The sequence below is a fragment of the Xyrauchen texanus genome, chromosome 49 (genome assembly GCF_025860055.1).
Source record: "Xyrauchen texanus isolate HMW12.3.18 chromosome 49, RBS_HiC_50CHRs, whole genome shotgun sequence".
In the NCBI taxonomy this organism is placed as follows: domain Eukaryota; kingdom Metazoa; phylum Chordata; class Actinopteri; order Cypriniformes; family Catostomidae; genus Xyrauchen; species Xyrauchen texanus.
The window spans coordinates 5,511,614-5,528,377 of NC_068324.1; the positions used below are offsets into that span (position 1 = coordinate 5,511,614).

At 39.4% G+C, this 16,764-nt stretch overlaps 1 protein-coding gene across 1 annotated transcript in view; it reads left to right on the forward strand.

Annotated features, from left to right (window-relative positions):
* The window catches only part of LOC127640232 (mucin-2-like), a 43,136-nt gene that overhangs the window by 8,056 nt on the left and 18,316 nt on the right, over positions 1-16,764 (forward strand). The window contains exons 13-40 of the mRNA XM_052122684.1: positions 1,832-1,898; positions 2,222-2,356; positions 2,772-2,942; positions 3,217-3,311; positions 3,406-3,535; positions 3,643-3,892; positions 4,014-4,054; positions 4,160-4,263; positions 4,436-4,584; positions 5,245-5,383; positions 5,628-5,735; positions 6,933-7,112; positions 7,211-7,450; positions 8,197-8,353; positions 8,547-8,672; positions 8,916-9,001; positions 9,217-9,503; positions 9,645-9,789; positions 9,904-10,796; positions 10,840-10,995; positions 11,197-11,743; positions 11,851-12,072; positions 12,127-12,679; positions 12,866-13,347; positions 13,402-13,588; positions 13,783-14,011; positions 14,047-14,664; positions 14,708-16,417. Of these exons, the coding sequence (XP_051978644.1) occupies positions 1,832-1,898; positions 2,222-2,356; positions 2,772-2,942; positions 3,217-3,311; positions 3,406-3,535; positions 3,643-3,892; positions 4,014-4,054; positions 4,160-4,263; positions 4,436-4,584; positions 5,245-5,383; positions 5,628-5,735; positions 6,933-7,112; positions 7,211-7,450; positions 8,197-8,353; positions 8,547-8,672; positions 8,916-9,001; positions 9,217-9,503; positions 9,645-9,789; positions 9,904-10,796; positions 10,840-10,995; positions 11,197-11,743; positions 11,851-12,072; positions 12,127-12,679; positions 12,866-13,347; positions 13,402-13,588; positions 13,783-14,011; positions 14,047-14,664; positions 14,708-16,417 (8,207 nt within the window). The remainder of the gene's footprint in view (positions 1-1,831; positions 1,899-2,221; positions 2,357-2,771; positions 2,943-3,216; positions 3,312-3,405; positions 3,536-3,642; positions 3,893-4,013; positions 4,055-4,159; positions 4,264-4,435; positions 4,585-5,244; positions 5,384-5,627; positions 5,736-6,932; positions 7,113-7,210; positions 7,451-8,196; positions 8,354-8,546; positions 8,673-8,915; positions 9,002-9,216; positions 9,504-9,644; positions 9,790-9,903; positions 10,797-10,839; positions 10,996-11,196; positions 11,744-11,850; positions 12,073-12,126; positions 12,680-12,865; positions 13,348-13,401; positions 13,589-13,782; positions 14,012-14,046; positions 14,665-14,707; positions 16,418-16,764) is intronic.

A 16,764-nucleotide genomic window follows, 5' to 3' on the forward strand; every position in this document is an offset into this window, starting at 1 on the left:
TTTATTCATATAAATTATACAATGTTACCAGGCATGATCATATTTTGTTTATTAAGAAAATTCATATTAGATCATCATTTATTTTTTTGTAGTAAGACCTTTTATATTAGGGCAAAAATCATATTCTTGATAATAACTTTGTATTGTTTTCCAGTAAAAATATCAAAAAATCCTTAAAACAACATCAATTTGATTAATCTTGTTTTAGAAACAACACTGCATAAGATATTTCGATTTTTCAGAGAATGTATTTTTAACATTATTTTTAATATTAGTATTTTGTCCTACTGTACTGGCAGAGTTTTATAGTCAAAACAAGTGAAAAGAATCTACCAGTGCAGAAGAAGTAATCCAAAGTATGTAAATACGTTACTGACCTTGAGTAATCTAACAGAATATGTTTCAAATTACATTTTACAGCATGTATTCTGTAATCTGTAGTGGAATACATTTCAAAAGTAACCCTCACAAACCTGAATATAGCCTACACTGTAAAAGGGGTCATTTTTATATTGAGGGTCTATTTATACCTAACATTTTTTTAATTATTATTATTTTTTACTTTTGTTGGTATAACAATGTAATCAGGTTGATTCACATTAAATTATTTTTTTCCTTTTTATATATAAAAAAAACACATGAAGAAAAGTTTTTTCTTAACACAAGCTACCTAAAAAAAAGTTAAAAAACAAAAGTTTAACATATGCATTATACATATCAAAGGTATACATATCACAGTAACAACACATTTTGTCCAAATTGAGTCACGACTGTAATTGGGTCTCATTAGACAAAACATTTGCTTCATGCTCTAACATCTAAGTTATAAGTAATTAGTTTGACTGACGTAAAAAATATTATTATTACAATATAACTACATTAGTTTATACCACAAAAGGCAGCTTTGGGAGTTAGATCAAGTAGAAAAGCTCCTTAAGTTTACAATTGCAGGTTGCCACTTTTTACAATGATCTTGTGACAGACAGGTTTTGGCTCAACTATACAAAGATTCAGAGAAAAAAAACTAGGAAAATGTCATAATAAAAAATTGCCTGGAAAAAAAAAACTTAAGCTAATTTTCTCAGTTTCAGTGTTGGCTATACTGCATTTTGCCACTGTGGGACAGAAATTGACAGCAAATAGCTAGAATTTTTATTTTATTTTATAAGCCATTACACCATGCAATAAAACATAAATGAATGGCTCATTTTAATTTACCAACCTTTCAGTCAAACTCTGACCGCAAAGAATCAGTGCTAACGTATTATATCTAATATATCATACCATAATATCATCAAGGATCATCATCAAAAACATCAACAGATGCCACATGACAACTCACATTGCCTGATGTCACAGTAAAAATATAAGTGGAAAGTATTTTGCCACGAGTTTGAGTTCATGACCAATGACCGGTTGCTAAGATCCATCTCAGGTGAGTGACATGGTAACCATGGCAACATCACTGCATAACCCATGCTCAGTACATAGTTGAGCAGCTATCATCTCTTAAAAATATTGACCAGTGAATTTTAACATTTGTTGTATGAAACACAACGTAAACACATTTGCCCATGAAAAGGGTATGTGGGAGGAAGGTTGGTTTTATTGAAAGTAAGGAGGACAAGCTCCTGCGTACTCTACGCCCATGCATCCCAGTTTCGTAATACTAAATCTAAGCATGCTTGGAGCAACATTTGGCCAATCAAATTAGAGGACCAGAGCTAATTGTTGTATATAGAGAGGAGACAAGGGTATCACCCCACACACTTTACTTCAGTTAAATATTTCTTAATTTTGTTTTCATTTTATTGTTTTACTTATGAAACAGGTTAGTATTACCTCCAGTGGGATCATGACACTGAGTGACATCCATCTCAGTCTTCCTTACCAAAAAGGTGGGTTGTCAAATCAGAATTAGAATAGGTTTACATTAGTCTAGTAAGATTGTTCTTATGAGGATTCCTTCCAATGAAGGATTACTCAGACATAATCCCCTCAGACTGAATTTACTTAATATTGATTTTACCTGTAATCTGTAATAAAATCTGCAAAATAAGGTCTGCTCCAATCATATGCATTCTTGGCTGATCCCAGGATCCCATCTTGTCACTAAATTAAGATATGGATTATTGTTATTATCATAAAAATCACTACTATGATTTAATTGATATGAAACGTTTGTGGCATGTTTTACCACCTAGTCATATTTTTATCACAGATGGTGTGGTCATCTTCCAGCCCTCTTCCTCTTTCATAATTGCTGATATGAAGAGTCTTCGTCTAGAGATCCAGTTGGCTCCAGTCATGCAGTTGTATATTGTAGCCAGCCCTGAAGAGAGAGGGAAGCTGAATGGTACATATGAACAGAAAGCAAATCATTCTGTCCTTTTGATAATTGTCAAAATATGTACTTGCCAAGACCACTTTCAATTAGGTCTCTTAGACTATGATCTGTATCTGTATGATCTGACATGATTTTGGCTCAGCTGTACTCAGATTCAGAGAAGATTTTGAATCCACATTTGGCAGGTTGGTCAAAACAATGTTAAGCCATTTTTCTAAGTTTCAGTGTTGGTGTAGTCACAGTGCTTTGACATTGAAGGCAGCACAGTTTTGGAGACTATCGCACCCACTGCACCTATATTTTAAAACATTTGTATCATACAGACACGACAAATAAGGATATTCACAGGATAGTCAATCGTTTATGTTGCATTCTTAATATTGTGTTTCTCTGATAACTTGGTTATACATCATGCTTCTCTCAGGTCTGTGTGGAAACTACAACAATGTCCAAAAAGATGACTTTAAAACGGCATCAGACATTATAGAAGGGACACCGACAACTTTTGTCAACTTTTGGAAACGCGAGATCAGTTGTCCAGATCTTATAACCACATTTATTTCAGAAAGCCCCTGTAGCGTGAGAATGGAAGCAGGTACTCATAGTTTTATAAACAATACACTGGTAAAAGACATAATACAAAATGCACTGATGTAATGAAGTTTTGAAAAACTCTAATATTAGTTGATAGGATAAAAATAGTCTTTGTTGAAATATGTCATAATGTCACATCTGTGTTGCATTTGAATATTTTTGGATCACATTTCTTGATGTACTACTAGAAAACAAATTACCTTTTTTTTTTTTTTTGTTTGGATTACAATCTAGCTTTGCTAAATGCAAAACCATTTATATTATTTTTCATTTAGGTCATCTAGCTAAAGAATGGTGCTCCCGTCTTACAAAACCTGATGGAATCTTTGCTTCATGTCACTCAGAAATATGTCCTGCCATTTATTATGAAGTGAGTCTTCCTGCCCAAACCATAAAGTATTTATTTATATTTAGTGTAAATTTGTGTACCTTCATGTATGCAATCTGACTGTCATCCTCTGTAGTGGTGTGTCTATGACACCTGTAAGTGTGCAGATATTAAGAAGTGTATGTGTGCATCCCTGTCCACCTATGCCCATGCCTGTGCTGCCAGAGGAATCATTCTCCAGGGATGGATGGATTCAGACCCTTGTGGTGAGAGTTACAGTATATAATGTACATTTTTGTTAGTTTTTATGTATAGTTTCTATAGGCTTGCTCTGTTAAACTGCTACTTACAGTATATTTCTCTGGCTGTACAGACACGATTCCTAATTGTTCAAACAACATGGAGTACTCCTACGACGTGACCAGCTGTAGCAACACCTGCAGTGCTCTCAGTGGACAGGACTACACCTGCGATGTGTCCTACACACCTTTAGATGGCTGTGTCTGTCCAGAGGGCACCTACCTCAATGAAGGCAGCTGTGTGCATGCTGACCAGTGTCCCTGTTACTATGACAGCAAGGTTATAGAGCCATTAAAGACAATCGACATAAATGGTGCAAAATGGTAAATTAGTTCCAAACTTTACAACAGTGCATAGTTGATATAAACCCTATGGATATGTATCCTGGGATACTGATGACCATATACAGTAATAACACCTGATTTGCACTATTTTGTTGTACAGCACATGCAGTCGTGGCAAATTAAACTGCCCCAGACAGGCTGGTGAGTTTCAATTGCCTCCTCTACAAAACCACTGGCCTTGACTTGAGATATCCAAATTTGAGACAAGTTGTACACTCCTCATCCATGTGCCTGTTATGTTTTTAGACTGTAAGGCTCCAATGGTCTTCTTCAACTGCTCAAATTATGGAGGAGACAAAAATGGTACAGAGTGTCAAAGGACATGTCAGAACCAAGACCCAAAAAATTGTGTGAGTTAAGATGGATGGATAAATGCATGCTGAAAAGCATAATATAATTTTCATAAGTTTGTCCTATTGTACATTTTGTTTTAATACCTAGATATCATGATATAACAAGTTATGTAATAGTAGTAGTTTACCAATGTTGTAACTGATGTTCCCAATGTTGTATTTGCTTTAGGTGAGCACAGGGTGTGTATCAGGGTGTATGTGCCCAAATGACCTTCTGGCTGATGGTACAGGGTGTGTGGAGAAGCAAAACTGTCCCTGTATTCTTAATGGAGAAACCTTTAAACCTGGGAAGCAGGTTAAACAAGACTGTAATTATTGGTAAGCCAATCACCCATGTGTCACAGAATGAGCAGGAATGAGGACCCAAATGCTGGATTGAGTAAAAATAAATTTAAGTAAAAAATGAACAATATTAACAAAAAATGCTAAAAGGAACACAAAAATATCACAGGGGAGAACAAACTAGAATAAAACAAACTGAACAGGGAGACAACAAGGACCGACTAGAAGGGAACACTAGACCAGGAACAGACTCGCCAACATGCAAACTAACAAAACGATTCAACAAACACAAGAGGGAAGAAGGCACAATATAATGTATACAGACAAGGCACAAGAGGAAACAGGTGAAGACAATCAACATAAGGAGGACTAAACTAGGGGTGAGGCCAAAGGGAACGAGGGGGCAGATTTGGGAGAGCACATGGCAAATGTAAACCTTAGCCTAAGCCATGTGCTCATACATGAAACAAACTCAGACAAAAAACTGTCAAAGACAGAGGGACAGACAGAGAAGGATCATGACACCATGTTATAAGCCATGACATTACAGCGGTATCATTGTTGACAGTATATTGTTATCATGTAGATGTTGCATTGCATGACAAAGACACATAAGCTGCATGTGGGTGGAAGGACCTTACAGGATGATGCATGTAATCACTTACTATTAATTTGCAATTATGTTCTGTATTTCAGCACATGCAACAATGGCATTTGGACTTGTACAGAAAAGATTTGCCATGGCATGTGTACCATCTATGGTGAAGGTCATTTCAAGACATTTGACGGAAAGAGATATTCCTTCCACAAAGACTGTGAATACATCTTAGCTCATGTATGTGTGTCCATGTATTTATAAAGAACTTTCTCAAAGGAAATCACTATAGATCAGGTTTAATCTTTTCTAATTTTATGTTATTTAACATTTAGAAATTACAAGTAATCCCTGGTTGTCTTAGGCAAATATAAACAAAAACATTGAAAGAATACATACTATTTCTTCTAAAAACACACTGTGTAGCTCTTTAAACAAGTTCAACTGTTCACTGCCTGACACTGTGCGATTGTAACCACTCTAGGATAACTGCTATATGGACAACAGTCCCTCTTTCCGCCTTGTCACAGAGAACATCCCCTGTGGCACCACAAACTCCATTTGCTCCAAGTCCATCAGTCTCTCTTTTGGGGTGAGGTCATTTTACATCTAAGCCAGCATGAAAATAGTATTATAGTATCTTAAAATCTGCAACATCGAACAAGAATAGCATATATGTATAACATGCATATAATGTAAGGTGAATAGCAGTGTTGGTGAGTAACTAAGCAAAAGATACTGAACAGTCAGTCTGTCTTTATGGCAGAATAAACCTTGTGGAGGGGTGTATTTTGCAATAACCAGCTGAAAGTGCATTACTTTACTTCACTTTATCCCATTATTACATGGCTACTTATCAGAAAAATAAATAAATAGACATAAAATGGTTTATGTTGAAATTAGGTTATTGTATGAGAAGAAACCACAGAATCTAGACACAGCTGATATCCACCTCCGATTTGTGTCATAGTTCTGAAGACTATGTTTGTTTTGCAAAACTGACCATCTGATTATCCTGCTCATTATCCTGCTTATTACAAGACTACTTTTAAATAAATAAATGAATAAATGGTCATGGAATATTGAATTGAGTTGAAATTAGCTTAAACAAAGAGATCTCAGTGTGATACGAGAAGTTACAGAGATGACTCGCAATATCTGGATAACTGGTCTAATATCACTTTGTCCCCAGATGCCTAGTCATAAATCAGAAATATCAGACCTCTCTGAATGGCATGATTGAAAAATCAGAATACATTTTTCCAGAGAGCTGTGCAATAACTAAAAGTAGAATAGCTCCTTACACTGGACAGTAGTTCAGCTATTTTCACAAGTGTAGCCTCTCAGTAACTATGTATATTCTCCAACAAGTATTGGTGTAGAATCACAAAACTCTACATTTGTTACAGAGTGTTGCAAATACAGTGATGGGGAAGAGGGACTAATGTAATGCGCTCACCTATACATCCTCTCTTTCTCTCTCATATATAGCACTGAGAATGTAAATAAACTAGTTCACATAAATGGTTCACTTGTTCACTTGAGCCCCTGTGAAGGCTTTAAGGGACTTCTTTACAATAGTTGTTGACTGTAGTTTAATTACTTATGAGTAGCTTGTAGTTTTGGAAGCTACAGTTTCAAAGTAGCTTCCCCAACTCTGATGGATAGCACATTTTCAAATGCAAAATCTGTTCATACTGTGTTTTTTGTGATATCATGAAAGAGTGATATCCACATCCAACACATACATATTGTTTATATTATGCCACTAACTATTCAAATCCTGCAGCGATACAAGGTGATTTTATCTCAAGAGAATGGAGTCAAAGTTGTTGAGAGCAATGGCACTGATTACCAGTATTATGTCCAATCTGTTGGGAACTACATTGTCATAGAGGTCAGAGATCTTTTAAACTTAATCTGGGACAATAAAACAAGTATAATGCTCCAACTCCATCACAGCTTTAAGGTATGCATCACCCATTCTGACCCAAACACAAACCCACTATTCTCCCTCTGTTCACCCACTCACCTGTCACCTAAACATTGACATGAACTCTGTTGCAGGACAAGGTGTGTGGACTGTGTGGAAACTTTGATGGTAATGCAAATAATGATTTTATGAAGCATGATAGACAAGAGGTGACAGATGCAGAGATATTTGGCAACAGCTGGAAGGTGAATCCCAGTTGCCCAGATGTGACAGATATGATGGACCCTTGTAAAATAAATCCACATCGGCGTGCTTGGGCTGAAAAACAATGCAGCATCATCAAAAGTGATGTTTTTGCAGATTGTCTTTTACTTGTAAGTAACCAAATAAATCAATTGTAGTTGAGAGTTGGGAACAAAAACAAACAAGTTTATGGCCACCTGCTCTTTATCATTTATCTTCTTGTCTATAGAGATACTTTGAAATGTTCAGCCAACACTGGTTAGTTGTGCATTTTTGTACTATTTTAAAATCAACTTCAAGGATTAGTTCACCCCCCCCATGTAACCGTGAAACACAAAAAATACAAATATAACAATAATTTTACACATTTATGCCATGAAAGTGGATAGTGAATCTATGCTGTTAAAACACATAAAAATCACACAAAAAATAAAGAAATAATAGTTTTTTTATTTTGTACATCACAAACAAAGAGACTGCATGGCTTAAGAAGACTTGAAATATAATGCACATTTACTACATTTACTTTGGTTTTATTTAGCCCTTTTTTGCTCTGGACAGCCCACAGTCACTATTAACTTTTATTTTATTGCAAAAACCTGTATATACATTATGAAAAATGTCCTTTTGTGTTCCATGGAGGAAGAAAAAAGTACTGGTTTGAAGCTAGATTAGAGTAAATAAATAATGTCAGAATTGTCTTTTTTGGGTGACATATTATTTTATATCTAATAGTAGTTACCATGGTTACACTTACAGGGAATGAATGCCATACAAAAAAGGAAGAAATTCAAACCTAGTTCTTAAATGTTACTGTTGAACTTCTTTAATCATTAAATGATGTAAGATGTGAAATATTGTGTCACTCTGTCCTTAGGTGGACCCTGTCCCATATTCTGATGCCTGTATACAGGACACCTGTGCATGTGACTCAGGGGGTGACTGTGATTGCTTCTGTACCGCAGTTGCAGCCTATGCAGCTGAATGTCGTAAAAAGGGAGTTTGTGTGGGATGGCGGAGCCCAAGCATTTGCCGTAAGAAAAATTATTACAAAATTTCTAAAATAAATTAAATTAAAAACTGTCTAGAAACATACTGAATAGGATGAGAGAACTTAGGACAGAATATGTTTATTTCTGATGGTATCTACAGATTTAAAACAAGTTTTATGATTTGTCATCTGCTACAAATAATGCCAATGTACTTACTGACATGATTGTTTTGCAGCTTTATTCTGTGACTACTACAACCACCTTGGAGAATGTACATGGCATTATAAACCCTGTGGATCTTGCATAAAAACTTGCAGAAACCGCTCGGGAACCTGCCCTGATCAAATTCCTCCCCTCGAAGGTCAGACTATTCATTTTTATAATAATCTAAGTACATATTGTAGATAATGTCCATAATCAGGTAGACTTATCATGAATGATTAATACATTTAATTTACTTGTGTTTTAAAACTCATTCAATTGTTTGCAAGAATTTTTGAAAAAATTAGTAGTACAAATTTTATTTCTGGACCTTAATTTACAAGATTGTCTGGAAACACTTTTTCAGTACATATGCCATGCTTTATTTTTATTATTCACTTAGGATGCTTTCCTGAGTGCCCACCTGATACATTTCTGAAGGAGGAGACCATGGAGTGTGTTACAGAGTGTGAAAGTTCAACAACAACTGTAACACCAACAACTATATCAACCACAACACCATCTACAACAAGTACAACCACAGGGACAACTACACCCACATCAACAGAGACATCTACAACAACGTCCACGACTACTATAACAATAACAACAACTGCAACATCAACACCATCTACAACCAGTACAACCACTGGGACAACAACACCCACATCAACAGAGACATCTACAACCACGTCCACGACTAGTACAACACCAACAACTGTAACATCAAAACCATCTACAACCAATACAACCACTGGGACAACTACACTCTCATCAACAGAGACAGAGACATCTACAACCACGTCCACGTCCACGACTACTACAACACCAACAACTGTAACATCAACACCATCTACAACCAATACAACCACTGGGACAACTACACCCTCATCAACAGAGACAGAAACATCTACAACCTCCTCCACGACTACTACAACACCAACAACTGTAACAGCAACACCTACATCAACAACAACACCATCTACAACAAGTACTACCACTGGGACAACAACACCCACATCAACAGAGACATCTACAACCACTACCACGACTAGTACAACACCAACAACTGTAACATCAACACCATCTACAACCAGTACAACCACTGGGACAACTACACCCTCATCAACAGAGACAGAGACATCTACAACAACCTCCACGACTACTACAACACCAACAACTGTAACATCAACACCTACATCAACAACAACACCATCAACAACAAGTACTACCACTGGGACAACAACACCCACATCAACAGAGACATCTACAACCACGTCCACGACTAGTACAACACCAACAACTGTAACATCAACAACCAGTACAACCACTGGTACAACTATACCCTCATCAACAGAGACAGAGATATCTACAACCACGTCCATGACTAGTACAACCACTGGGACAACTATACCCTCATCAACAGAGACAGAGACATCTACAACCATGTCCACGACTACTACAACACCAACAACTGTAACATCAACACCTACATCAACAACAACACCATCTACAACCAGTACAACCAATGGAACAACAACACCCACCTCAACAGAGACATCTACAACCACGTCCACAACTACTACAACACCAACAACTGTAACATCAACACCATCTACAACCAGTACAACCACTGGGACAACTACACCCTCATCAACAGAGACAGAGACGTCTACAACCACGTCCACGACTACTACAACACCAATAACTGTAACATCAACACCTACATCAACAACAACACCATCTACAACCAGTACAACCACTGGAACAACAACACCCACCTCAACAGAGACATCTACAACCACGTCCACAACTACTACAACACCAACAACTGTAACATCAACACCATCTACAACCAGTACAACCACTGGGACAACTACACCCTCATCAACAGGGACAGAGACGTCTACAACCACGTCCACGACTACTACAACACCAATAACTGTAACATCAACACCTACATCAACAACAACACCATCTACAACCAGTACAACCACTGGAACAACAACACCCACCTCAACAAAGACATCTACAACCACGTCCACAACTACTACAACACCAACAACTGTAACATCAACACCATCTACAACCAGTACAACCACTGGGACAACTACACCCTCATCAACAGAGACAGAGACATCTACAACCACCTCCACGACTACTACAACACCAACAACTGTAACATCAACACCTACATCAACAACAACACCATCTACAACAAGTACTACCACTGGAACAACAACACCCACATCAACAGAGACATCTACAACCACGTCCACGACTAGTACAACACCAACAACTGTAAAATTAACACCATCTACAACCAGTGCAACCACTGGGACAACTACACCCTCATCAACAGAGACAGAGACATCTACAACCACGTCCACGACTACTACAACACCAATAACTGTAACATCGACACCTACATCAACAACAACACCATCTACAACAAGTACTATCACTGGAACAACAACACCCACATCAACAGAGACATCTAAAACCAAGTCCACGACTAGTACAACACCAACAACTGTAACATCAAAACCATCTACAACCAATACAACCACTGGGACAACTACACTCTCATCAACAGAGACAGAGACATCTACAACCACGTCCACGTCCACGACTACTACAACACCAACAACTGTAACATCAACACCATCTACAACCAATATAACCACTGGGACAACTACACCCTCATCAACAGAGACAGAAACATCTACAACCTCCTCCACGACTACTACAACACCAACAACTGTAACAGCAACACCTACATCAACAACAACACCATCTAAAACAAGTACTACCACTGGGACAACAACACCCACATCAACAGAGACATCTACAACCACTTCCACGACTAGTACAACACCAACAACTGTAACATCAACACCATCTACAACCAGTACAACCACTGGGACAACTACACCCTCATCAACAGAGACAGAGACATCTACAACAACCTCCACGACTACTACAACACCAACAACTGTAACATCAACACCTACATCAACAACAACACCATCAACAACAAGTACTACCACTGGGACAACAACACCCACATCAACAGAGACATCTACAACCACGTCCACGACTAGTACAACACCAAAAACTGTAACATCAACACCAGCAACAACCAGTACAACCACTGGTACAACTATACCCTCATCAACAGAGACAGAGATATCTACAACCACCTCCACAACTACTACAACACCAACAACTGTAACATCAACACCTACATCAACAACAACACCATCTACAACAAGTACTACCACTGGAACAACAACACCCACATCAACAGAGACATCTACAACCACGTCCACGACTAGTACAACACCAACAACTGTAACATCAACACCATCTACAACCAGTGCAACCACTGGGACAACTACACCCTCATCAACAGAGACAGAGACATCTACAACAACGTCCACGACTACTACAACACCAATAACTGTAACATCGACACCTACATCAACAACAACACCATCTACAACAAGTACCATCACTGGAACAACAACACCCACATCAACAGAGACATCTACAACCACGTCCACGACTAGTAAAACACCAACAACTGTAACATCAACACCATCTACAACCAGTACAACCACTGGGACAACTACACCCTCATCAACAGAGACAGAGACATCTACAACCACGTCCACGACTACTACAACACCAATAACTGTAACATCAACACCTACATCAACAACAACACCATCTACAACCAGTACAACCACTGGAACAACAACACCCACCTCAACAGAGACATCTACAACCACGTCCACAACTACTACAACACCAACAACTGTAACATCAACACCATCTACAACCAGTACAACCACTGGGACAACTACACCCTCATCAACAGAGACAGAGACATCTACAACCACGTCCACGACTACTACAACACCAATAACTGTAACATCAACACCTACATCAACAACAACACCATCTACAACAAGTACTACCACTGGAACAACAACACCCACATCAACAGAGACATCTACAACCACGTCCACAACTACTACAACACCAACAACTGTAACATCAACACCATCTACAACCAGTACAACCACTGGGACAACTACACCCTCATCAACAGAGACAGAGACATCTACAACCACCTCCACGACTACTACAACAACAACAACTGTAACATCAACACCTACATCAACAACAACACCATCTACAACAAGTACTACCACTGGAACAACAACACCCACACCAACAGAGACATCTACAACCACGTCCACGACTAGTAAAACACCAACAACTGTAACATCAACACCATCTACAACCAGTACAACCACTGGGACAACTACACCCTCATCAACAGAGACAGAGACGTCTACAACCACGTCCACGACTACTACAACACCAATAACTGTAACATCAACACCTACATCAACAACAACACCATCTACAACCAGTACAACCACTGGAACAACAACACCCACCTCAACAGAGACATCTACAACCACGTCCACAACTACTACAACACCAAAAACTGTAACATCAACACCATCTACAACCAGTACAACCACTGGGACAACTACACCCTCATCAACAGAGACAAAGACATCTACAACCACCTCCACGACTACTACAACACCAACAACTGTAACATCAACACCTTCTACAACAAGCACTACCACTGGGACAACAAAACCCACATCAACAGAGACATCTACAACCACCTCCACGACTACTACAACACCAACAACTGTAACATCAACACCTACATCAACAACAACACCATCTACATCAAGTACTACCACTGGAACAACAACACCCACATCAACAGAGACATCTACAACCACGTCCACGACTAGTACAACACCAACAACTGTAACATCAACACCATCTACAACCAGTGCAACCACTGGGACAACTACACCCTCATCAACAGAGACAGAGACATCTACAACCACGTCCACGACTACTACAACACCAATAACTGTAACATCAACACCTACATCAACAACAACACCATCTACAACAAGTACTACCACTGGAACAACAACACCCACATCAACAGAGACATCTACAACCCGTCCGACTGTACACACCAACAACTGTAACATCAGCACCACTACAACTACACCTCATCACAGAGCAGAGCATCTACAACCCGTCACGACTACACACCAATAACTGTAACATCAACACTCATCAACAACACACCATCTACAACAAGTACTACCACTGGGCAACAACACCACATCAACAGGACATCTACAACCCTCCATCAACAGCAACGACATCAGCACATCAGCAACGACACATCTACACATCACACGGACATCTACACCCTCACGACTACTACAACACCAACAACTGTAACATCAAACCCTACATCAACAACAACACCATCTACAACAAGTACAACCACTGGGACAAGAACACCCACATCAACAGAGACATCTACAACCACGTCCACTACTACAACAACAACAACTGTAACATCAACACCATCTACAACCAGTACAACCACTGGGACAACTACACCTCATCAACAGAGACATCTACAACCACGTCCACAACTACTACAACACCAACAACTGTAACATCAACACCATCTACAACCAGTACAACCACTGGGACAACTACACCCTCATCAACAGAGACAGAGACATCTACAACCACCTCCACGACTACTACAACACCAACAACTGTAACATCAACACCTACATCAACAACAACACCTTCTACAACAAGTACTACCACTGGGACAACAAAACCCACATCAACAGAGACATCTACAACCACCTCCACGACTACTACAACACCAACAACTGTAACATCAACACCTACATCAACAACAACACCATCTACAACAAGTACTACCACTGGAACAACAACACCCACATCAACAGAGACATCTACAACCACGTCCACAACTACTACAACACCAACAACTGTAACATCAACACCATCTACAACCAGTACAACCACTGGGACAACTACACCCTCATCAACAGAGAAAGAGACATCTACAACCACCTCCACGACTACTACAACACCAACAACTGTAACATCAACACCTACATCAACAACAACACCATCTACAACAAGTACTACCACTGGAACAACAACACCCACATCAACAGAGACATCTACAACCACGTCCACGACTAGTACAACACCAACAACTGTAACATCAACACCATCTACAACCAGTGCAACCACTGGGACAACTACACCCTCATCAACAGAGACAGAGACATCTACAACCACGTCCACGACTACTACAACACCAATAACTGTAACATCAACACCTACATCAACAACAACACCATCTACAACAAGTACTACCACTGGGACAACAACACCCACATCAACAGAGACATCTACAACCACGTCCACAACTACTACAACACCAACAACTGTAACATCAACACCTACATCAACAACAACAACACCATCTACAACAAGTACTACCACTGGGACAACTACACCCTCATCAACAGAGACAGAGACATCTACAACCACCTCCACGACTACTACAACACCAACAACTGTAACATCAAACCCTACATCAACAACAACACCATCTACAACAAGTACAACCACTGGGACAAGAACACCCACATCAACAGAGACATCTACAACCACGTCCACGACTACTACAACAACAACAACTGTAACATCAACACCATCTACAACCAGTACAACCACTGGGACAACTACACCCTCATCAACAGAGACATCTACAACCACATCCACGACTACTACAACACCAACAACTGTAACATCAACACCATCTACAACCAGTACAACCACTGGGACAACTACACCCTCATCAACAGAGACAGAGACATCTACAACCACCTCCACGACTACTCCAACACCAACAACTGTAACATCAACACCTACATCAACAACAACACCTTCTACAACAAGTACTACTACTGGGACAACAAAACCCACATCAACAGCGACATCTACAACCACCTCCACGACTACTACAACACCAACAACTGTAACATCAACACCTACATCAACAACAACACCATCTACAACAAGTACTACCACTGGAACAACAACACCCACATCAACAGAGACATCTACAACCACGTCCACAACTACTACAACACCAACAACTGTAACATCAACACCATCTACAACCAGTACAACCACTGGGACAACGACACCCTCATCAACAGAGAAAGAGACATCTACAACCACCTCCACGACTACTACAACACCAACAACTGTAACATCAACACCTACATCAACAACAACACCATCTACAACAAGTACTACCACTGGAACAACAACACCCACATCAACAGAGACATCTACAACCACGTCCACGACTAGTACAACACCAACAACTGTAACATCAACACCATCTACAACCAGTACAACCACTGGGACAACTACACCCTCATCAACAGAGACAGAGACATCTACAACCACCTCCACGACTACTACAACACCAACAACTGTAACATCAACACCTACATCAACAACAACACCATCTACAACAAGTACTACCACTGGAACAACAACACCCACATCAACAGAGACATCTACAACCACGTCCACAACTACTACAACACCAACATCTGTAACATCAACACCATCTACAACCAGTACAACCACTGGGACAACTACACCCTCATCAACAGAGACAGAGATATCTACAACCACCTCCACGACTACTACAACACCAACAACTGTAACATCAACACCTACATCAACAACAACACCATCTACATCAAGTACTACCACTGGAACAACAACACCCACATCAACAGAGACATCTACAACCACGTCCACAACTACTACAACACCAACAACTGTAACATCAACACCATCTACAACCAGTACAACCACTGGGACAACTACACCCTCATCAACAGAGACAGAGACATCTACAACCACGTCCACGACTACTACAACACCAATAACTGTAACATCAACACCTACATCAACAACAACACCATCTACAACAAGTACTACCACTGGAACAACAACACCCACATCAACAGAGACATCTACAACCAGGTCCACGACTAGTACAACACCAACAACTGTAACATCAACACCATCTACAACCAGTACAACCACTGGGACAACTACACCCTCATCAACAGAGACAGAGACATCTACAACCACGTCCACGACTACTACAACACCAATAACTGTAACATCAACACCTACATCAACAACAACACCATCTACAACAAGTACTACCACTGGGACAACAACACCCACATCAACAGAGACAT